The 26,209-nt window shown below is 38.7% G+C and overlaps 1 protein-coding gene across 2 annotated transcripts in view; it reads left to right on the top strand.

Annotated features, from left to right (window-relative positions):
* Nucleotides 1-26,209, top strand: part of acox1 (acyl-CoA oxidase 1, palmitoyl) — a 212,037-nt gene that overhangs the window by 88,903 nt on the left and 96,925 nt on the right. For both annotated transcript variants that reach the window (XM_084129374.1, XM_084129375.1), the window contains exons 10-12: nucleotides 17,911-18,087; nucleotides 18,244-18,349; nucleotides 18,884-19,027. In XM_084129374.1, coding sequence (XP_083985500.1) covers nucleotides 17,911-18,087; nucleotides 18,244-18,349; nucleotides 18,884-19,027 — 427 coding nt within the window. The remainder of the gene's footprint in view (nucleotides 1-17,910; nucleotides 18,088-18,243; nucleotides 18,350-18,883; nucleotides 19,028-26,209) is intronic.

Below are 26,209 nucleotides of genomic sequence, written 5' to 3'. Positions count from 1 at the left end.
ATCGGGGTTCAAGCAGTTAAGGCCTTTAAGGCATTTAAGCACAAAAGCATCAAAAGTTATTAAGATTTATTTAGCAAGCATGTAACCACTGACATAATAGATGGAAAAGACCATTTACAGCCAATACAGACAGTTTACCATGGGATATATATGATTGTAAAGCTTTTTAACAGTTATAGCGCCACCTATGGTCCGATCTCCATAAAATTGTTTACTGTGACTTCAAATTGAACCCATACACATGTGTACTGAGTTTGGTGAAGATATCTCATTTACTTCTTGAGTTATAGCCATTTTAGTAAAATAGGCTCCTCCCACAACAATTTACCACATTCTAGTATTATTTACTCTACTATTATTTACTCTATTTATTCTAGCATGATTTGCCATATTCTAGCATGATTTACCATTATATACTACATTCTAGTATGATTTACCATTGTTTACTATGATTCTAGCATGGTTTACCATAGTTTATTATGATTTATCATAGTTTATCATGATTTATCATAGTTTACCATGATTTACCGTGTTCTAGCATAGTTTACTATGATTTACCATGTTCTAGCATGATTTACCATGATATACCACATTCTAACATGATTTACCATAGTTTATCCTGATTTATCATGCCTTACCATAATTTACCCTGTTCTAGCATAGTTTACCATTATTTACCCAGTTCTAGCATGATGTACCATGATATACCATGTTCTAGAATGATGTACCAGGATTCTAGTATGATTTACCTTGATACACCACATTCTAGTATTATTTATTATGATTTACCATGTTTTTAGAGTGATTTACCATGATTTACCACATTGCTAGCAATTATGTGAAGTATCAGTACAAATGAAGTGATAAACTCTGACAAAATATGATTGTGCTACAATAGTAATTGTTATATAAGTTATTTTTTAGTGTCTTATTGTTATATAAGTGATTTTTAGTGTCTAATGAATGTAAAAGCATATGTGAGTAGACTTCATTAATAAGTAGAATGACCAGCAGAGGGCAGTAGAAGACCACTTATTGGCTCACTTTCACTTTAAACTTCATGATTTTCACCATTTGTCTGCACTAAAGCAAACCAGTTTTTCCATTTTAACTCCATAATGCATGTTTACACACACACACACACACACACACACAAAGACAAATGTTGTTGTTTTTTCAATGCTATTGGAATGTGTCATTATGAAAATATATTTGAATGGTCTATAAACATTTCACAAAGTCTTTGTAAGCTATTAATCAGATTATTCAGAATTTATTCAGAAACCTAAGACTACACACACACATTATGTTGTAAATACAGATATTTGATATATATGATGTGATCAAACTGTCAATACTAATACTTTAACAGATGGATTTTGACTAAATGTAATTGTAAATGTTCAAATAGGGATTTTATAAAGTCTCAATATAAATTATAGAACAATATGACAAAATGACTATTTTAAACAGCAGGGGGCAGTAAAATACCACTTATTGGCTTAATATGCCATTATTGTTACGATGCAGAGCAGGAAGCAAGAAGCAGGATCCAAGTGCAACGGTGTTTTTATTAAATTAACTAGAACTTTGACATAAACTCAGACTTCAGAACAGAACAAAGAACATGCAACCTCACAACATCAATAACTCACAGTGACTGAACTAACACACAGGGCTTAAATACACAGACAAACAAGCTAAACAAGATAACAAGGGGGTGTGGTAAATAAGAAACACCTGGGAAGACTAATCAACATAACAGGAGACAGCTAAACATGCAAAGACAGGGGAACACATGACAGACAAGAACAAGACACAAAACCCACACCGTGACATAGCCCCCCCCCTATGGGCGGCTCCCGACGCCCATAAAAAACAAAAAGTTCAGGAGGGCGGTGAAGCGGAGGCGGTCTTGGGGGAGGGCCGGAGGGCCAGGCCCGCACTGGGAACCGGGAACAGGATATAGGCAAGGCGGGCCGTGGAGCGTGGGCGACAAGGGTGGAGCAGAACATGCAGACGGCCAGGGCGGAGCAGACTGTGCAGACGGCCATGGAGGTGCAGGCTGTGCAGGCGGCCAGGGCGGAGACGACCCCTCAGGCGGCCAGGGCGGAGACGACCCCTCAGGCGGCCAGGGCGGAGACGACCCCTCAGGCGGCCAGGGCGGAGACGACCCCTCAGGCGGCCAGGGCGGAGACGACCCTTCGGGTGGCCATGGCGGAGAGGACCCTTCGGGAGGCGACGACCACTTGGGAGGCGACCATGGCACAGGAACAGACACTGGCTCAGGAACAGGAACAGACACAGAGACAGGAACAGACACCAGCTCAGGGACAGGAACAGACACCGGCTCAGCGGCGGCCATCTTGTCCGAAGACACAGGCGTGGTTTCGGCCATCTTGTCCGAAGACACAGGCGCAGAAAGAGGAAGAGGAACAGATTCAGGCTCAGGATCAGATTCAGTCTCGGCGGGACGAGACTCTGGACGGGCGGACGTGACGTGAAGCTCTGGCTCGGCAGGACTGACGTGAAACTCTGGCTCTGGCTCGGCAGGACTGACGTGAAGCTCTGGCTCGGCAGGACTGACGTGAAGCTCTGGCTCGGCAGGACTGACGTGAAGCTCTGGCTCGGCAGGACTGACGTGAAGCTCTGGCTCGGCAGGACTGACGTGAAGCTCTGGCTCTGGCTCGGCAGGACTGACGTGAAGCTCTGGCTCTGGATCAGGATCAGCGCGCTCTGAGCTTGACGGGACCAGCGGCAGCGAGGGCTTTGAGCTGGGTAGGACCAGCGGCGAAGAGGACTCTGAGCTGGTTAAGACCAGCGATGAAGAGGGCTCTGAGCTGGGCAGGACCAGCGGCGAAGAAGGCTTTGAGCTGGGCAGGACCAGCGACGAAGAGGGCTTTGAGCTGGGCAGGACCAGCGACGAAGAGGGCTTTGAGCTGGGCAGGACCAGCGACGAAGAGGGCTCTGTGCTGGGCGGCAGGACCAGCGGTGAAGGCTTTGTGCTGGGCAGGACCAGCGGTGAAGGCTTTGTGCTGGGCAGGACCAGCGGTGAAGGCTTTGTGCTGGGCGGGACCAGCGGTGAAGGCTTTGTGCTGGGCGGGACCAGCGGTGAAGGCTTTGTGCTGGGCGGGACCAGCGGTGAAGGCTTTGTGCTGGGCGGGACCAGTGGTGAACACAGCTCTGGACTGGCGTGAAGTGCAGGCTCGACTGGACTGGCGTGAAGTGCAGGCTCGGCTGGACTGGCGTGAAGTGCAGGCTCGGCAGGAAGATACTCAGGCAGGAAGGTCTCGGTGAAACATGATTTATGCAGGATAGTCTTGGCGGGACAAGACTCCTGCACGATGGCCCTTATGGCAACACGTACTGACCTCAGCGGGGAATCGGCCACACTGGATACCAGTCCTGGACGATAATAGACCGATCCGGTGACTAGCTTGATGGCTGGCGTGACGTGAAGAACAGGCTGAAGAGATACTGCGGGTTCACGAAGCTTCTCCTCCATGCCCACAGCAAATGACGAATTACTCAGGAAAAGGGCCAGGTCAATATACCTTTCTAGCGTCCAGCCGGTATAGTCCTCTGGCATCATTTGAGCAATATCCTCGTCCAGACCGCTCCAGAACAGATCCATGAGCTGGACGTCATCTAGTGACGCTAAATGGCAGCAAGCCCAGAAGTCCTTCACATACCTTTCCATGGGCTGGCCATCTTGAAAAAGAGTAGCAAGGAATCTCCTTAGGGCCTGGTTACTCACAGTTGCTGGATCCATTTTTGGTGAGTTATTCTGTTACGATGCAGAGCAGGAAGCAAGAAGCAGGATCCAAGTGCAACGGTGTTTTTATTAAATTAACTAGAACTTTGACATAAACTCAGACTTCAGAACAGAACAAAGAACATGCAACCTCACAACATCAATAACTCACAATGACTGAACTAACACACAGGGCTTAAATACACAGACAACCAAGCTAAACAAGATAACAAGGGGGTGTGGTAAATAAGAAACACCTGGGAAGACTAATCAACATAACAGGAGACAGCTAAACATGCAAAGACAGGGGAACACATGACAGACAAGAACAAGACACAAAACCCACACCGTGACAATTATATTCATATCATTTTCACCTTTTTAACTGTTATAGAGGCAAATTTTGTCCGATCTGTCTGAAAATTTTCATGCATGTTCAGAGTGATATTTCACATGTTCTGACTTGTTTTTAAGAAGGTTTGAACATTCATTAAAGAGATATAGGCTTTCGGGGACACTTGGTAAAGGCCACATTTTGAAGTGAACCTATTATAGCTATCCAAATGAAGTAGTTCAACTTTTTCTGACAATTATTGTTCTAGTGAGTCCAGAGAATTGTATTGCACTAGTTTTTAACATTATGATATAAAAAAAAATTATATGATCAGAGATGGAAAAGTCCATTTACAGCCAATACAGGCAGTTTACCATAGGAAATATATGGTTTTAAAGCCTTTTAACAGTTATAGCGCCAACTATTGTCCGATCTCCATAAAATTTGGCATGCTTCTTAATGATGTTATGTCACATATGCTCACCAATTTTTGTGATGTTGTGTTTTTTCATTTAGGATTTATAGGCTTTTTAGTGTATTTTGCCATGCCCCTTTTCTTTATGACCCAATTATAGCCATACGAAAAATTCAAAAGTTAAACTTTTTTTTGATAATTATTGATCTAGAGAGTCCAGAGAATTGTCCTAGACTGGTCTGGTTCCGATCGGGCGAAAAACCTAGGACTAGTTCGCAAAAGTAGGTTTTTAACATGTTCGCGAATATTTAATGAACGGTTTGATTGACAGCAATGGTTCTTGAGGCAAAGTTTTTCAGCATGAGCAGATCTATCAAATGATATGCATTTTGTTACGATAAGTGTAACACCACGTGATTACAGAGCCATAAAACTCGTTAGTGCCAACTAGTGGCTGATTTCTTTCAAAATTCTTACAGACCTCTAGGGCCATGAGTCGAACATGCCCACTGAGTTTCGTTCCGATCGGCCTCCGTTAACCTTGTCTAATAGGTGCTCAAACTTCATTGGCCGATGGCGGCCATGTTTTTTGAGATACACCAATGTCCTCATAGACATACATGACACCTTGGACCAAGACACTGCATACCAATTTTCAAGTCAATCGGACTAATGGTCAGGTGGTTATAGCCAGTTTTATGTTTTTTTCATGTTATAGCGTCACCATGTGGCCAATCGCCACGATTTTTTTACTGTGACCTCAGATTGACCTCTTAAATAATTGTACTGAGTTTGGTGAAGATACCTCATTTACTTCTGGAGTTATGGCCGTTTTAGTAAAATAGGCTCCTCCCACAACATACAATTTGGCGCCCCTTAGCAACCGTGAATCGAAATTTCAACTTTTTTTCGATAATTATTGATAGTCAAACTCCAGAGAACATTTCTGCACTGGTTTGGTTCCGATCGGGCAAAAAACCTAGGACTAGTTCGCAAAAGTAGGTTTTTGACAAAATTCAAAATGGCGGAAAAATTTGCATACCGGAAATGAAATCGGAGATATACGTTTTGTTTGCCATGAGGTCTTGATTACATTGATATAAGACACTTGAGTCTACGACATACAGTCTAGGAGTTATGAGCAGTTTTGCGCTTTTGGTCGCTGTAGCGCCACCTATGGGCCGATTTGGCTAAGTCCGTGTATCTGAGTAGCGAGCAATACTACTACCATTTGACCAAGTATCACGTCTCTAGGCCTTACGGTTTTGGCTGCACGATGCGTTTTAGGGAAGAATAATAATAATAATTAAAGCTGCAAGCAGCATTTATCGGGGTTCAAGCATTTAAGGCCTTTAAGCACATAAGCATTTAAGACATTAAGATTTATTTAGAAAGCTTTTAACCACTGAAATAATAGATTGAAAAGTCCATTTACAGCCAATACAGGCAATTTACCATAGGAAATATGTGGTTTTAAAGCTTTTTAACAGTTATAGTGCCACCTTTGGTCCGATGTCCATAAAATTTGGCATGCTTGTTAATGATGTTATGTGACATATGCTCACCAATTTTTGTGAAGTTTTGAGTTTTCATTTAGGATTTATAGGCTTTTTAGTGTATTTTTCCACACCCATTTTATAAATGACCCTATTACAGCCATCCAAATGCTAAAGTTCAACTTTTTTTTTGATAATTATTGATCTAGAGAGTCCAGAGAATTGTCCTAGACTGGTTTGGTTCCGATTGGGCAAAAAACCTAGGACTAGTTCGCAAAAGTAGGTTTTTAACATGTTTGCGAATATTAAATGAACGGTTTGATTGACAGCAATGGTTCTTGAGGCAAAGTTGTTCAGTATGAGGAGATCTATCAACTGATATGCATATTGTGTGGATGTATGCAACACCACGTGATTACAGAGCCGAAAAAACTCGTTAGCGCCAACTAGTGGCCGATTTCTTTCAAAATTCTTACAGACCTCTTGGGCCATGAGTCGAACATGCCCATCGAGTTTCGTTCCGATCAGCCTCCGTTAACCTTGTCTAATAGGTGCTCAAACTTCATTGGCCGATGGCGGCCATGTTTTTTGAGATACGTCAATGTCCTCATAGGCATACATGGCACCTTGGACCAAGACACTGCATACCAATTTTCAAGTCAATCGGACAAACGGTCAGGTGGTTATAGCCCTTTTCATGTTTTTTTCAAGTTATAGCGCCACCTACTGTTCAATCGTCGCGATTTTTTTACTGTGACCTCAAATTGAACTATTACACATGTGTACCGAGTTTGGTGAAGATACCTCATTTATTTCTCGAGTTATAGCCGTTTTAGTAAAATAGGCTCCTCCCACAACGTACGTTTTGGCGCCCCCTAGCGACCGTGAATCGAAATTTCAACTTTTTTTCGATAATTATTGATATTCAGACTCCAGAGAACATTTCTGCACTGGTTTGGTTCCAATCGGACGAAAAACCTAGGACTAGTTCGCAAAAGTAGGTTTTTGAGAAAATTCAAAATGGCGGAAAATTTTCCGCGTTTTGACCGTCTTGAGCCAAGGATTACAGTGATATAAGACACTTGATTCTATGACAAACCGTCTAGGAGTTATGGCTGATTTCATACTTTTGCTTGCTATAGCGCCACCTATTGACCAATCGGGGCCATACTTTGATAGGTTCTCCCCAAATTGAGGACTACCATTTGGCTGAGTTTCAAGTCTCCAGCATTTACGGTTTGGGCTGCACGATGCGTTTTAGGGGAAAATAATAATAATAAAAATCAGAGCAATTACAATAGGGTTTCAGCACTTCGTGCTTGAACCCCTAAAAATCAGGACGATTACAATAGGGTTTCAGCACTTCGTGCTTGAACCCCTAATTAAAGCTGCAAGCAGCATTTAGCGGGGTTCAAGCATTTAGGGTCTTTAAGCATAGTGAGTTGTCTGAGTTTTCGTTTAGGATTTACAGGCTTTTGAGTGTTTTTTGCCATACACATTTTCTAAATGATCCTATTATGGCTACCCAATGGGTAAAGTTTAAGTTTTTTATATAATTATTGATCTAGAGAGTCCAGAGAATTGTACTGCACTGATATATTTCCGATCGGGTGAAAAACATAGGACTAGTTCGCAAAAGTAGGTTTTTAACATAATCGCAAGTATTTAATGAACAAATTAATTGACAGCAGTAGTTTTTGAGGCAAAGTTGTTCAGTATGAGGAGATCTATCAAATGACATGCATCACGTGATTACAAAGCCGTAAAACCAGTTAGCGTCAACTAGTGGCCGATTTCTTTCAAAATTCTTACAGACCTCTAGGGCCACGAGTCGAACATGCCCACCGAGTTTCGTTCCGATCGACCATTGTTAACCTTGTCTAAGAGGTGCACAAACTTTATTGGCCTATGGCGGCATAGACATACATGGCACCTTGGACCAAAACATTGCATGCCAATTTTAAAGTCAATCAAACTAATGGTCAGGTGGTTATAGCCCTTTTCATGTTTTAGTGATGTTTGGCCTGATCTCCATTTTAAATAATTATTTTAAAGGTGCCGTAGAATGCATTGATATATTTTAAATTGTTCTATGATATCTCTGAAACAGAAATGTCTTCAACAGTCAAGTAGTGGATAAAATCACTAACGTTACTTTCTGCTTGCGGTAGGGGTTGTAATGGAAATATAACATTAGTTGGAACTGCCCCCTTCTTCAGTATCAAACGATGAGCGAAACCTGCTTGATATTGTCCCAGGTTAGAAAAACTGTCAGTGGTGAAATGGGCAGAGCAAACTAACAGCTTTGAATTAAAATGGTAAGGTATCCTGTTGTAAAAATCAACCATGCCTGTTGGCAGTTCTCTTTTGTGGGAAGGGAATGAAAAGTTCTGAAATCCGCAGCACAGCCTCGAACATAACATTTATATCCATGATCTGACATTTTCACTATTGTCCTTGCTTGCTTCTTCACAATACCTGCAGAACTTCTGATGATTCGGCTGTGCAGGTCCACGTTAACACTGCCTGGCCTAGACCATGGGCTGGTATATGCAAATTGGGGGGGTATAAATATGAATGATCCCGACTCCAACGTCACAGTCGGTGTTATGCTGTAATTCACTCATTTTTCAGCGGTCTTTTGCAAACAGGAGATTTACACATGAAGGAGGAAACAATGGTGTTTGAGGCTCACGGTATGTCAGTTCCTTGTCCAGAACTCTTACCATTCAACTATGCCAAGATAAATACAGTTTTCAATTGTATGGCACCTTTAAAATAGTTGATTAGTAATATAATGCTTACTTGTAGTCTGAAATGGCTTTAACAAAAGAAGAAAAATATTCTTAGATGTCTGTTCATTCTAATCATGTACAAATAAAGTAGCACAGTAAGATTACATTTATTTGAATGCATTAGTGGGTGTGTGATTGCGCTGTGTGTGCAGCTTATCAATATTAAAAGTGAAGGTGTAGTTGATATCTTTGTTGATAATATCTGTAGTAATCAGAAAAAAACAATTAAGAAATAAAGAATTAAAATGACAAATAATATTCTGTTAAGATATGAGTTACAATAACATGATTTGCAATAGTAATAATATCAATACTATATGCACAATACACAAAGATTAGACTCTCAGGTCTGTGTCTTTCAAAAACATTAGTATTGCAGCCAATGTGAGTCTGTGGGATTTATAAACAGACAAAATATGATTTGAAATGTTATTTTAATGATTTTATAAAGTTTAAACAATATTTCAAATGGAAACTAACTGGAAAATAATATTTTAGTAAGCAGAATGAAGCAATGAGTGGTCTTCTGGTGGTTAAAATGTAAATGAAAACAATAATACTTAAACAATAATACTTAATACAGTAACCATGCTTCAACACACACATGCAAACACATTTGGTTGTAGATGTAGATATTTTAAATTAAAGATAGGTAACAAAATGATAATTGCAAATCTCCTCCGTATAACACCATTTTCAGATTTCAAATTAATCACTGAGAAGCAGAATTGTTCAAACTGAGAGCTCAGTACAAATGAAGTGATAAACTGACAAAACATGATTGTGTTATAATAGGTGATTTTCATGCAAGCAATTTTATATAGTCTAAAAATGTATGCAAAAGCACAGGTAAAAATATTTTTATAAGTAGAATGTCCTGCAGAGGGCAGTAGAAGACCACTAATTGACTCACTTTCATTTGAAAGACTTTTTTATCCACCAGTAAAACAAAGCAGTTTTACCATGTTCTTTCCATTAAGCATGCTTACACACACAGACACACACAGACACACACACACAAAGACAAATATGTTTTCAATGTTTTTGGGATGTTATTGTGAAAATATCTTTTAATGGTCTAACCATTTTCACATATTTCTTTGTGATCTGTATTATCAGTAATAATAATAATAAATAGCTTTAAGCATTTGCTTGTTGGCCAAAGCTGAAAGCTGATAAAAAGATTAATACTATGTCTAATACTGCTGCTCCCTCTAGTTGACAACAGTGGAATTACAGCCTCCATCTTACAATTGAAGTGAATGAATGGGAATTAGTTTTTTCACTTATATCTCGGGAACCAGATGGCGAAAAATTCTAAACCTCAGAGCATAGATAGTGCTTGAGGAGCCCTGTTGAATGAGACCATCACAGTGTTTTTGGGCGATTGGGGCCGGGAGCTATGACCATTCAAAGGCATGTCTTTTGGAGCAGTTTTCTCTGGAATGCCGAGGGCAAATTACACCACATTTGAATCGAAGCTAGCCAAGGATGGGCCCTTTCCAATGAGCCCTCACACAAGGTTCGGGGTGATCTGGTTCGGGAGTTACGGCCGTTCAAAGTCGGGGGTCCCGCGGACTAGCGTTCCGTGGGGGGGGCGCGCTCCCGAGGCCCGCGACGCTACGTTTCGATCAAGAGCCCGGAGAGGTCCTTACCATCAAAATTTGAGCGCGCGGCCACTTTCCGTTTTCGAGTTATGAGTGAATTTGTACTGGGGGGGCGTGGCCTAAATGGCGGACAAGGTTTTACTTTCGTTTTCTAAATGTAAAACAATTGTCAATAGTAACACTCCAATAGATGCATTTTGACAAAATGTGATTGTAAATGTTAAAATAATGATTTTATAAAGTATAAATATGAATTATATAACAATATTAGGGAGTAGTATGATGAAATGACAGCAGGGGGCAGTACAATACCACTTATTGGCTTAATATGCCATGTTATATCATTTTTACCTTTTTAACTGTTATAGAGGCAAATTTTGTCCGATCTGTCTGAAATTTTTCATGCTTGTTAAGAGTAACATGTTCTGACTAGATCTGAAAGATATTTAAAAGATATAGGCTTTTGGGGACACTTGGTCAAGGCTACATATTAAAGTGACCCTATTATAGCCATCCAAATGAAGAAGTTATACTTTTTCTGATAATTATTGATCTAGAGAGTCCAGAGAATTGTACTGCACTAGATTTGAATATTATGATTTGAAAATTATAAGATCATAAATGGAAAACACCATTTACAGCCAATACAGGCAATTTACCATAGAATATATATTGTTTTAAAGCTTTTTAACAGTTATAGCGCCACCTATGGTCCAATCTCCAAAAAAATTCCCATGCTTCTTTAGCATGTTATGTCACATGTGCTCATCAATTTTTGTAAAGTTCTGAGTTTTTATTTATGATTTATAAACGTTTGAGTGTATTTTGACACGCCCATTTTCTAAATGATCATGTTATAGCCAAACAAAAGCAAAATTTTCTTCTTTTTTTCGATAATTATTGATCTAGAGAGTCCAGAGAATTGCCCTAGACTGGTCTGGTTCCGATCGGGCGAAAAACCTAGGACTAGTTCGCAAAAGTAGGTTTTTAACATGTTCACGAATATTTAATGAACGGTTTGATTGACAGCAATGGTTCTTGAGGCAAAGTTGTTCAGCATGAGTAGATCTATCAAATGATATGCATAATGTGACTATAAGTGTAACACCACGTGATTACAGAGCCATAAAACTCGTTAGCGCCAACTAGTGGCCGATTTCTTTCAAAAATTTTACAGACCTCTAGGGCCATGAGTCGAACATGCCCACCGAGTTTCGTTCCAATCGGCCTCCGTTAACCTTGTCTAATAGGTGCTCGACTTCATTGGCCAATGGCGGCCATGTTTTTTGAGATACGTCAATGTCCTCATAGACATACATGGCACCTTGGACCAAGACACTGCATACCAATTTTCAAGTCAATCAGACTAACAGTCAGGTGGTTATAGCCCTTTTCATGTTTCTTTCATGTTATAGCGCCACCTAGTGTTTAATCGTTGTGATTTTTTTACTGTGACCCCAGATTGAACTCCTACATATGTGTACCAAGTTTGGTGAAGCTATCTCATTTACTTTTTGAGTTATAGCCATTTTAGTAAAATAGGCTCCTCCCACAACGTTCATTTTGAGCCCCCTAGCGACTTTGAATCGAAATATCGACGTTTTTTCGATAATTATTGATCTTCAGACTCCAGAGAACATTTCTGCACTGGTTTGGTTCCGATCGGGCGAAAAACCTAGGACTAGTTTGCAAAAGTAGGTTTTTGACAAAATTCAAAATGGCGGAAAAATTTGCATACCGGAAATGAAATCGGAGATATACGTTTTGTTCGCCATGAGGTCTGGATTCCATTGATATAAGACACTTGAGTCTAGGACATACGGTCTAGGAGTTATGACCAGTTTCGCGCGTTTGGTCGCTATAGCGCCACCTATGGGCCAATCGGGGTCATACTCTCTGAACCTTTCCTCGATTTTTGTACTACCATCTGACAAAGTTTCAAGTCTCCAGCACTTACGGTTTGGGCTGCACGATGCGTTTTAGCGGAGAAGAATAATAATAATAATAATAATAATTAAAGCTGCAAGCAGCATTTATCGGGGTTCAAGCATTTAAGGCCTTTAAGCACATAAGCATTTAAGACATTAAGATTTATTTAGAAAGCTTTTAACCACTGAAATAATAGATTGAAAAGTCCATTTACAGCCAATACAGGCAATTTACCATAGGAAATATGTGGTTTTAAAGCTTTTTAACAGTTATAGTGCCACCTTTGGTCCGATGTCCATAAAATTTGGCAAGCTTGTTAATGATGTTATGTGACATATGCTCACCAATTTTTGTGAAGTTTTGAGTTTTCATTTAGGATTTATAGGCTTTTTAGTGTATTTTGCCACGCCCATTTTATAAATGACCCTATTACAGCCATCCAAATGCAAAAGTTCAACTTTTTTTTGATAATTATTGATCTAGAGAGTCCAGAGAATTGTCCTAGACTGGTTTGGTTCCGATTGGGCAAAAAACCTAGGACTAGTTCGCAAAAGTAGGTTTTTAACATGTTTGCGAATATTAAATGAACGGTTTGATTGACAGCAATGGTTCTTGAGGCAAAGTTGTTCAGTATGAGGAGATCTATCAACTGATATGCATATTGTGTGGATGTATGCAACACCACGTGATTACAGAGCCGAAAAAACTCGTTAGCGCCAACTAGTGGCCGATTTCTTTCAAAATTCTTACAGACCTCTTGGGCCATGAGTTGAACATGCCCATCGAGTTTCGTTCCGATCAGCCTCCGTTAACCTTGTCTAATAGGTGCTCAAACTTCATTGGCCGATGGCGGCCATGTTTTTTGAGATACGTCAATGTCCTCATAGGCATACATGGCACCTTGGACCAAGACACTGCATACCAATTTTCAAGTCAATCGGACAAACGGTCAGGTGGTTATAGCCCTTTTCATGTTTTTTTCAAGTTATAGCGCCACCTACTGTTCAATCGTCGCGATTTTTTTACTGTGACCTCAAATTGAACTATTATACATGTGTACCGAGTTTGGTGAAGATACCTCATTTATTTCTCGAGTTATAGCCGTTTTAGTAAAATAGGCTCCTCCCACAACGTACGTTTTGGCGTCCCCTAGCGACCGTGAATCGAAATTTCAACTTTTTTTCGATAATTATTGATATTCAGACTCCAGAGAACATTTCTGCACTGGTTTGGTTCCAATCGGACGAAAAACCTAGGACTAGTTCGCAAAAGTAGGTTTTTGAGAAAATTCAAAATGGCGGAAAATTTTCCCAGGCGGAAATGAAATCGGAGATATACGTTTTGACCGTCTTGAGCCAAGGATTACAGTGATATAAGACACTTGATTCTATGACAAACCGTCTAGGAGTTATGGCTGATTTCATACTTTTGCTTGCTATAGCGCCACCTATTGACCAATCGGGGTCATACTTTGATAGGTTCTCCCCAAATTGAGGACTACCATTTGGCTGAGTTTCAAGTCTCCAGCATTTACGGTTTGGGCTGCACGATGCGTTTTAGGGGAAAATAATAATAATAAAAATCAGAGCAATTACAATAGGGTTTCAGCACTTCGTGCTTGAACCCCTAATAAAAATCAGGGCAATTACAATAGGGTTTCAGCACTTCGTGCTTGAACCCCTAATAAAAATCAGGGCAATTACAATAGGGTTTCAGCACTTCGTGCTTGAACCCCTAAAAATCTGAGCAATTACAATAGGGTTTCAGCACTTCGTGCTTGAACCCCTAAAAATCAGTACAATTACAATAGGTGTTCAGCACTTCGTGCTTGAACCCCTAATAAAAATCAGGGCAATTACAATAGGGTTTCAGCACTTCGTGCTTGAACCCCTAATAAAAATCAGGGCAATTACAATAGGGTTTCAGCACTTCGTGCTTGAACCCCTAAAAATCAGGACAATTACAATAGGGTTTCAGCACTTCGTGCTTGAACCCCTAATAAAGATAAGCATGTATCAGACAATGAGAATATTTTATACAAAACGAAACCATCAACACAGTCCAGCACCAGACAACAGCAGCTCAGCATAATGTTGACTCCTGATAAGGCAGAACATTCTCCCAGACCCAGACGATCCAACATCGTACTGGTTCTATCACTTGCAAACTAGGGCTGTGAAATGATTAATCGTGATTAATCGCATCCAAAATAAAAGTTTGTGTTCACATAATATATGAGTGTGTACTGTGCATAATTATTTTGTATATATAAATACACACACATGCATGTATATATTTAAGAAATATTTGCTTAAATATACTGTATATATAATTTGTATTATATATAAATATAAATATTTTATGTATAAAAAAAAAAAATCTTAAATATATACATGCATGTGTGTGTATTTATATATACAAAATAATTATGCACAGTACACACACATATATTATGTGAACACAAACTTTTATTTTGGATGCGATTAATCACGATTAATCGCGATTAATCGTTTCACAGCCCTATTGCAAACGCGTAATAATAAGGACGCGGGCACGTGATCGGCTCAGAATGCATTTTCAAATTGTACATTGAATTTTGCTACATTCATTGCGGGACACTTAATGGAAATGCAATCGCAAGTGTCTTAACTGTGAGTGTAAATGCAATTAAGAAAAAATAACATTTAAATTACAATTTTGCTACAGTTTTTGCTTGAACATGTTAAACATATCTAATCATTTCTGTAATACATTTTAATTTTAATTTTGCAACTTATAAAGCTTTAAAATATGTATTCAATTTACATATTAAAACTAGTGTATGAAATGGCAAATGTAAATTATATAATTGAATTTTCATTTTGCACCAAACGTTGCACAAATGTATTGGAAAATTTAAATTTAAATACAGAAATGCATTGCCATTTTACATATTGCATTGTCATTTTGCATATTACATTTCCAATTGAAATTTGCTACCCATAAGCTTCCATACACTGTAGGGTCATATGGAGGTGCAAGGGATATGCAGTGATGAAAGCTTGAGAGAGTAGTAGTGTCTGTTAGGGGCGAGTAGGCAAGTAGCTGATCTCCATACAGATTGATGTAATCTGTCAGCAGGGAAGCCCAGTGAGCCTGGCAACATAGGAATCAACAGGGCTAGCTTACAGAGAGACAGTGGGAAGATCACAGGACTTGGCAAGAGGTGAAACACTTCACAACACAGGAAGTGTAGAATTATAGACAGAGAATAGTCCAAAATTGGAACACTAAAGAGACTTTAGGCAGGGAAGGAATCTACAACCATAAATGCAGAAAAATCCAACAAGAAACAATACTAGACCATTTAGGCAATAATAAAGTTCTAACTTTCCACATATTGACTGAATGTAGAGACATGAAAAATAACAGAGTAACAATACTACAAAATACTAACGAGATGGCTGGAAAGTTTCAGAGTAGGTTTAGAGTTGTCAAGTCTAGATAAGAGTTCACAAGTCTAGATAAATCCAACCTGGTTTGGGATCAGGTTTAGCGGTCTCACAAAGCTCGGTATAAACGTTCTGTCATCTCAGGTTTGATCCAGAGTTTGCAATTAACTCTGAAACGTATACACCTGAAAGTGTGACGTGCGGCAAACAGCCAATCACACGGAACATGAAGAGCTTCAGTTTAATTCACTTCTCGCGACTGTGAAACACTGGAACAATGGGGAACAATGGAAACACTTCAAAATATCGAATGGTGTCCTACAACACAAAATCAGAGAAACAAGAATGTAACATCTAAAATGCCTTAATTTTTTATTTTTTGGCAGTTAACTATCTGGGGTCTGAGGTATTTTGAGTCCCAGAGATGTTTTGACATGCCCTGATATTTGTGCTTATTTTAGTTACTACCATTTCTAATTGCTAAAGTCTGATTACACTGTATACAGTACAAACCGTTCTACAATAATATGTGTGCCAAATGTATGTAAAAGTTTGTATTTTTTGAGAAAATCAAGTTTTAAGACACTGATGTATACACATACTGAACACTTGCTTACAAGACTTGTTTAAGCAGTTTTCATTTTAATTTCCTATTCCAGTGAATAACCTTAAATGTTACCTATAATAAGGTTCAGTTGTAAGTAATTTATAAGTGGTTAGTTAATGATGAACTAATCATTTACAAAACATTCATAAATGATTAGCAAGTGATATATTAACATTTTATGTATGTTTTGTAAATTCCGTTACAAGTCATTTACAAGTGATTAGTAAATGATTAACTAATCATTTACGAAACATGACTATGCATTCATAAATGATTAATAAGTGATATGTTCATTATTTTATGTATGTTTTGTAGATTCAGTTATAAGTCATTTACATTTGATTAGTTAATGATTAACTAATCATTTACAAAACATGACTATGCGTTTCATAAATGTTTAATTCATTATTTATTTATTTTTTTGCTCATATAAGGTGCACAGTGGTTAAAGACTCCCTGTGTTTCAGAGAAGACAGCTGTCTATACCCTCACCAGTCAGCACTTACACTGCAGTACACACTACAGTGTTCAACACCTGTTATAGATGTGTAAATGCATGAATAAATCATTTACAACACTTTCTGCATCCCCTAATCTAAAGTGTAAACTATTCTTCACTTGTAAATGTGTTACACATCATTCGTAGATACGATTTGTTGATCTTATGCCTTACTGATTCTTGAAGTGGTAATCTACGAATGATGTGTTACACATTTACAAGTGATGAATAGTTTACACTTTAGATTAGGGGATGCAGAAAGTGTTGTAAATGATTTATTCATGCGTTTACAAATCATTGTGTTGAACACTGTTACTTACCTGTTACAAATGATCTGTATGTGTATACAAGGCATTTACAACACTTTCTGCACCCTCTAATTGCTACATACATACAAAAAAAAAAACAACATAATTTATTAAACATTTATGAACCGCATATTCATGTTTTGTAAATATGTTAATCATTAACTAATCAATTGTAAATGACTTACAACTGAATATACAAAACATACATACAATAATGAACATATCACTTATTAATCATTTATGAACGTATAGTCATGTTTCGTAAATAATTAGTTAATCATTTACTAATCACTTGTAAATGACTTGTAACGGAATTCACAAAACATACATAAAATGTTAGTATATCACTTAGCTAATCATTAGTTAGCTAATCATTTATGAATGTTTTGTAAATGATTAGTTCATCATTAACTAACCACTTATAAATGACTTACAACTGAACGTTATTATAAAGTGTTACCCACAAGGTTTATCATGCAATTTTTTACAGATATCCTGCTGAGAAATAATTGGCTGAATTTTTTATTATGCATATAATATCTATGTACAGTATAGTGTTATGTTATGTATACCTATAGATAATTTGTTTTCAGTTTCCGAGTGTTTATAAATTGATTTTAAAATAGTTCAAAGTTAAAGTTATTCACAATATTCAATGAGATGATTTACCATGTATCTCAATGAAATAATTTATTTGTACAATTTTAATTACCTGACATGTCTTCTGTTAATTAGGTATTTGGTGAAGAGCTACAAACAAGCACGGGCAGGACAGCAGTTGACGGGCATTGTTTCTTACCTCAATGAACCTCAGAACAGAATACAGCCCCATTCTGTGTCCTCCCGTCCCACTGTTGTCAGTATTAATGACCTGGCCAGCCTTGTGGAGGCATACAAATTCAGAGCTTTAAAGTAAGTGGGTTCCAGAAAAACGTATAATAGATTGTAATAGATTTTGTGGTATATTATGGCAGGTTGTAAAATGTGCCATAGATAACAGTGCTATTAAAAACTTGCTCACATAGAATTTTTGCAGTGACTGAGAATGTTTTTGAAAAATGCTCACAGGTTAGTTGAAATGGCAGCTAAGAACCTCCAGGCAGAGCTACAGCACAGCAAGAGCAATGAGGATGCCTGGAACAACAGTTCCATTGATCTAGTCCGAGCATCTGATGTGAGGCTTCTTAAAAACAACCTCTGAGTAATAATATAAACACTAGGGTGTCCAATCTTGGTCCTGGAGGGCCACTGTCCTGCTGGATTTAGTTCCAACCCCAATTAAACAAACCTGAACCAAGATAGAGGTCTTCACGACATGGGCTGTGCCTGAAAGCTTAGGCAGCTGACTTGATCTCAAACAGCTTCTGAGGCATCTTAACAGTCTAATGTTCTTCAGTAGAAAGCTTTGGTCATAACCAGGCTCGGCACCATGAGGGGGCTAAAGGGGGATCTGATTGATTTGTGCTCCCTCAGTTTCAATTGACCAGCCCTACACTTCCAGGCAGGCATGTTAAGACAAGTTGTTGGTCCCTCCAGGACCAGGATTGGTCACCCCTCTGTTAAAACAAATTCAGTTAATGAATTGTTTCAGTATACAAAACCCATTAAATCATTTCATAATAGATGATTTGTACAGATTTGGCATTGCAGAAATTATTGTTTTAAAGATTTTGTTTTTGACTAATTCCTTTTCATTCTCTCTCCACAGGCTCATTGTCATTATGTGGTAGTAAAGCTGTTTGCTGCTAAACTGAGTGAGATTGGGGATACAGCTGTCCACTCTGTGCTCAGCACTTTGGCTCTGCTTTATGCCCTTCATGGAGTCGCACAGAACACTGGAGACTTTTTACAGGTTATACACCATACAGTATATAAGACATATTTAGTTCATATATTTTGCTCAACCAAGATAATAAATCAGTACCTGAGACTGCAGAGTTTATTTAATTGAATTTATATGTTGTGAAATGTTAACATTTATTAATTGATAACAGTTATGAATAGTTATTTTGTCTCTGATCATAGAAGGAACAGCATCTCACTCACCAGATACATTAAAAAACAGGAGATATGTATCAATACTAGATCCAAAACTGCAGCACTGATCATTAATATATACTGTTTATCCGGGGTGTCAAACTCCACAGCCCTGCAGACTTTAGCTTCAACCTAAATTAAACTTGCCTGATCCAGCCCTTCAGGGTTATTTGAAAACTACAGGTATGTGTGTTTCAACAAGGTTGGAACTCAACTCTGCAGGATTGTGGCCCTCCAGGAGCTGAGTTTGAAACCCCTGGGGCCTGTACCATAATGGTAATTGAACAAACTAAAGGTTAAACCAATCCAATCGGGCTTTGTTGGTACCATAACAGTGATCACCAACTTTCTCCTTCAACTCAGGCTTTAATCCTGAGTTCATGGAGCGTGTGCTTATCAGTAAGTGACATCAGTAGCAAACAGCCAATCACATTCCTTGAAACATGCGGCGCTGCGATTCGGATTCACTTCTCGGGGATTCAGTTCTCTCTACTGCTGAAGATAAAAATATCTTACTATATCAGTGCAACTGGAAGTTGTGAAGTTAGTTTATATAGTTGATAATATACAGAGATTTGAACCTGTAAGCTCATGTAGTCATTTTAAAGCTTTATCTAAAGCATATTTATTCTAGAGTGTGTTTATATTACATAATGATCCATAATTAATCCATCCTTAATACATTTCTATATATATTTATTTAAACTAATTGCTTAATAACAGTTGTTAAACTACAATAAATTGCTTATGTGCAATGGATAAATGGTATAATAATGATATAAATCATATAAAATAATTATAATAAATCATAATCACTAAATGCCAGAGGATTTTGTCTTTCAAAATCTTACTATATAGCAGTGGCAAGTGGGTGCCGTGTCATGTCAAAAAATGTGCCAAGTTCAGATATGTTGGATGGGTTTAATAAGCGAGATGCTCACGTTCGCTCTACACAGTCATACTTCACCTTTAAACGGTACAGCGCATCGACTTAGAACACACAAAAGATTCAAATATAAATCAGACAACAAATAAGACATACCATGGCAGGTGTTAATTTAAATGTATGCAGGAAGTCTTTTTTAATGAAGAATTAAAAATAAGTATAATAATATAGCTGCGAGCAGCGATTACGGGCCCAAGCCGGTGGCACCGCAACCCCGATGCCTTTAGTTGCCTAAAGGCACCGGGGTGGCGGTGTCGCCGGCTTTGACCCTTCATCGCTGCTCGCAGCTATATATATATATATATATATATATATATATATATATATATATATATATAAGACAGAAAATATTACTTGTCTTACCTTATTCTGATTTTATGATACACTCAAAATATTCCACAACATTGATTAACGTTGATTAACCCCTTGATTAACCGGTGGTAAAATATTCTCACCATCACATACCTAGTATATTTTTATATAGATACAATAGGCCTAATTTTGAACACAAGAGGGCAGTATAGCACTATGAATGACATGATTTATTTATTTTTTGGACTAAAAAAACATTCTGGCTGTTTTTAAACTTAAACAATTATTAAATTGAAAAAAAAGGAATAAAATGGGTTTTGTTCTGATATTTGTATAATTTTATATAGAAATAAATGGTGTATAATTACATTTTTAGAAGATATGAGGCTTTTAGTGTTTTCATTTTTGACATTACTTTAATCCCTCGCCATAGCAAAACCGTTTGAGATATGTATTATCAGTTCACAATTTAGCATTTTTAATGTATTTTCATCATGTTGAAAAAGTTTGGTGGGAATAAAATAAACCACTTAAGAGGAGTGGGTAAAAATTCAGAGGCTGATTTTGCAAAGAAATCCACATTCAAACCAAAATATCTGATTTCCTGTTGGTCGGAGCTAATGACTGTAAATTAGAAAGTTGTCCGGCTCGATGAGACCAATATACGTACTGATTTTTGAAACTGTAGGTAAAACTAACCCCCCCACTTTTGTCAAAAGCATTTTGAAAGTGACACACTTCCTGCTGCCAGTTGGTGGCGCTATAAATTTGACTCACAATAGTTACATCCATCTGATCGGCCTCTTACCACGAACACACTGCTGAAGTTTCATCAAGATCAGTTAATGTATGCAGAAGTTATAACACTTCGTGTTTCTTTTTTCTCGCCATAAATTCGTTTCCTCGCCACGACCAAACCGTTCGAGATATCAAAAATCCGTCCGCAAGTTAGCATCCTCAATGTCTTGACTTCATGCTGACCGAGTTTGGAGGCGATTGGATGAATTCTCTAGGATGAGTGCATCAAATTCCACAGCATGCATTTTTCAAACAACCCATAATAGCCGACTTCCTGTTGGTCTGAGGTTATGACTGTAAATTAGAAAGTTGTCCGGCTTGATGAGAACAATACACCTACCAAGTTTTGTGATTCTAGGAAAAACTAAGCCCCCATTTTTGACTAAAGGTGGCGCTACTGAGCCATTCCACCACGCCCGTTTCTGAAACTTTGCACATGTCTACTGGCTAATAAATGTGATGTGTCTGTCGAGTTTCATGCATTTTCAAGCATCTTAAGAGTCTCAAAAGCATCCGAAAAGAATATTAAAGTTTGATGCGTTGCCACGGCAACAGTATCTAAGATATCAATAATCCTTTCACAGGTCTACATTTGCCGTGTGTCTACATTATACACATAAAGTTTTAAGCAAATCGGGTGAAAATAAGAGGGTGATTTCAAAGCATTTTGAAAGTGACACACTTCCTGTTGCCAGTTGGTGGTGCTATAACTTTGACTCACAATAGTCACATCCTTGTGTTCGGCCTCTTACAACGAACACACTGCTGAAGTTTCATCAAGATCAGATAATGTATGCTGAAGTTATAACACACTTCCTGTGTCCCTTATTCGCCATAAATTCGTTTCCTTGCCACGGCCAAACCGTTCGACCGTCCGTCTGCAATTTAGCATCCTTAATGTCTTGACTTCATGCTGACCGAGTTTGGAGGCGATTGGATGAATTCTCTAGGAGGAGTACATTAAATTCCACAGCATGCGTTTCAAAACAACCCATAATAGCCGACTTCCTGTTGGGCTGGCGTAAAAAGTAAAAGTACGAAAGTTGTTCGGCCCGATGAGATCTATATGTGTACCGAGTTTCATATTATTACATGCAAGTGTGTCTGATTTATGGACCAAGTTTTCGGACCCCGTTCAAGGGGGCGCTGTTGAGCCCCCCTGCCACGCCCGGGTAGCAGCTTCAGCCCGGCCCTGATGGCCGCGGGTTCTGACCCGTGTGCAAAGTTTCAAGAGTTTTCGAGCACGTTAAGGGTCTCAAAAGTGCCCGATAGCTGCGAGCAGCGATTGCGGGCCCAAGCCGGTGGCACCGCCACCCTGGTGCCTTTAGTTACGCCAAGTTACCGGCTTGGGCCCTCCATCGCTGCTCGCAGCTATATTTATATATATATATATATTTATATATACGGTATATATATATATATATATTTATATATACGGTATATATATATATATATATATATATATATATATATATATATATATATATATATATATATATACACACACACTTTTAAAAAAAAAAAAAAAAATATATATATATATATATATATATTTATATATATAATTACATTTTTTGGATGCTAAACATTTGTGTATTAAAGGCTTTGTACTTCACTCACGTTCCACTATTGAAGGGAAAAATTATCCTCTTCACATGCGCAAAAATGTGCTTGGAAACATCACAGTTGAGCGGTGATTACTGTGAATAGTATGAATTGTACTACTGACTATTTAAACGGAGCAGTGTAATTTTTATATGTTAGGTTGACTATTTTATTATTATATTTTATTAAGGCTATAATGAACAGACTGCAATGTCAAGACTGCAATGCTGGAATGTGTGTGTCTGTGTATGTGTGTGTGTGTGTGTGTGTGTGTGTGTGTGTGTGTGTGTGTTCATGTTTTTCTATCCCGGTGGGGACTTCAGCCTGAATGCACACAGACTCCTGGGGACTCGTGTCACAGTGGGGACCTAAATAGAGGTCCCCATGGGTACACAAGCTTATAAACCATACAGAATGAGTTTTTTTGGAAATGTAAAAATGCAGAAAGTTTTCTTTGATGGGTAGGTTTAGGGGTAGGGTTGGTGTTAGGAGATAGAATATACAGTTTGTACAGAATAAAAACCATTAAGTCTATGGAGAGTCCCCACAAAGATAGTAAACCGTGTGTGGCGTGGGCGATTGAACAGTGGACACATAAAAACATACTCCGTCATTATGCAGGACGACATTCAAACTGCAAAGTTTTAACTTATATTTGTGTACAGCCGCAATAAAACACAACATTGAGCTTTTGTAAAATAATTTCAAGCAATCCACCCCCGAAAGGCGCTAATTTTAAAATTAAACTAAAATGTTCACGGCTGCACAGGCATTCATAACGGTGCGCATCCACGGCGAGGAACGAGCAGAACAGAGTGAACGTTTTTCAGATAATTCCTACTTCCATAGGAATTCATTTGAAACGCTCGCTCAACCACTATCAATGTCAGTGCGGACGAACATATTTTACTTTCCTTTTTAAGTTAGCGATTCGAAAGCCCCCAGCGGTGTCACACGTCGATTAACCGGTGGTAAAATATTCTCACCGTCACATACCTAGTATATTTTTATATAGATACAATAGGCCTACCTGATTTTGAACACAAGAGGGCAGTATAGCCCTATGTATGACTTGACTTTTATGGGACTAAAGAGTACAATTGCTATTTTTAAACGTATAACTAATTCTTAAATTGAAAAAAAAAAAAAAGAATAAAATGGGTTTAGTTGTGATATTTGTATACTTTTATATAGAAATAAATGGTGTATAATTACATTTTTAGAAGATGAGGCTTTTTGCGTTTCCTTTTTGTACATTACTTTAATCCCTCACTATATCAAAACCGTTTGAAATATTTAATATCCGTTCACAATTTAGCATCTTTAATGTATTTTCATCGTGTTGAAAAAGTTTGGTGTGAAAAAAATAACCCAGTTAGGAGTAGCTAAAAAATCAGAGTCTGAAATATCCCAAAAATCCACATTCAGACCTAAATATCTGACTTCCTGTTGGTCGGAGCTAATTACTTTAAATTAGAAAGTTGTCCGGCTCGATGAGACCAATGTACGTACTGATTTTTGTTACTGTATATACAACTAACCCCCCCACTTTTGTCAAAGGCATTTTGAAAGTGACACACTTCCTGCTACCAGTTGGTGGCGCTATAACTTTGACTCACAATAGTTACATCCATCTGATCGGCCTCTTACCACGAACACACTGGTGAAGTTTCATCAAGATCAGTTAATGTATGCAGAAGTTATACCGCTTCGTGTTTCTCTTTTCTCGCCATAAATTCGTTTCCTCGCCACGGCCAAACCGTTCGAGATATCAAAAATCCTTCCGCAATTTAGCATCCTCAATGACTTGACTTCATGCACACTGAGTTTGGTGGGGATTGGATGAATTCTCTAGGAGGAGTACTTCGCATTCCACAGCAAGCGTTTTCCAAACAACCCATAATAGCCGACTTCCTGTTGGGCTGGCGTAAAACTTGACCGGGGAAAAGTTGTTCGGCCCGATGAGATCTATATGTGTACCGAGTTTCATGTTAATACATGCAAGCGTGTTTGATCTATGGACCAAGTTTTCAGACCCAGTTCAAGGGGGCGCTGTTGAGCCCCCCTGCCACGCCCGGGTACCAGCTTCAGCCCGGCCCTGATGCCAGGGGGTTCTGACTTGTGTGCAAAGTTTCAAGAGTTTTTGAGCACGTTAAGGACCCCAAAAGCCCCTGAAACCTTGATTAACAATATAAAAGCAATAGTCAAATCCCCCCTCCCCTCACACACACAGAGACACAGAGAGAGGGAGAAAAAATTCTCCAGAAAATCCACATTCAAACCAAAATATCTCTCTTCCTCTTGGTCCGAGCTAGTTACTGTAAATTAGAAAGTTGTCCGTCTTGATGAGAACAATACACATACCAAGTTTTGTTGCTGTTGATAAAACTAACCCCCCCACTTTTGACTAAAGGTGGCGCTACTGAGCCCCTCACCACGCCCGTTTCTGAAACTTTGCACATGTCTACTGGCTAATAAATGTGATGTTTCTGTCGAGTTTCATGCATTTTCAAGTATGTGAAGAGTCTCAAAAGCATCAAAAAAGAATAATAAAGTTTGAAACGTTGCCACGGCAACAGTATCTAACATATCAATCATCCTTTCACAGGTCTACATCTGCCGTGTGTCCACATTATACACATAAAGTTTGAAGCAAATCAAGTAAAAAGAAGAGGGTGATTTCAAAGCATTTTGAAAGTGACACACTTCCTGCTGCCAGTTGGTGGCGCTATAACTTTGACTCACAATAGTCACATCAATGTGATCGGCCTCTGACAACGAACACACTGCTGAAGTTTCATCAAGATCAGTCAATGTATGCAGAAGTTATAACACCCTTCCTGTTTCTCTTTTCTCGCCATAAATTCGTTTCCTCGCCACGGCCAAACCGTTTGAGATATCAAAAATCCGTCCGCAATTTAGCATCCTCAATGTCTTGTCTTCATGCACACCGAGTTTGGTTGCGATTGGACAAATTTTCTAGGAGGAGTATTTCAAATTCCAGAGGATGCGTTTTTCAAACAACCCATAATAGTTGACTTCCTGTTGGGCTTTTGTAAAACTTAGAGCACGAAAGTTGTTCGGCCCGATGAGATCTATATGTGTACCGAGTTTCATATTATTATATGCATGCGTGTTTGATTTATGGACCAAGTTTTCGGACACCATTCCAGGGGGCGCTGTCAAGCCCCCCTGCCACGCCCGGGTACCAGCTTCAGTCCGGCCCTGATGGCCGCGGGTTCTGACCCGTGTGCAAAGTTTCAAGAGTTTTTGAGCATGTTAAGGGTCCCAAAAGTGCACGAAAGGTTGACAAAAAAATAATAATAAATATAGCTG

The sequence above is a fragment of the Abramis brama genome (genome assembly GCF_963993115.1).
Source record: "Abramis brama genome assembly, chromosome: 11".
NCBI lineage: Eukaryota > Metazoa > Chordata > Actinopteri > Cypriniformes > Leuciscidae > Abramis > Abramis brama.
The sequence above is the reverse complement of the archived record's forward strand: the minus strand, read 5'-3'. Positions and strand labels throughout refer to the sequence as shown.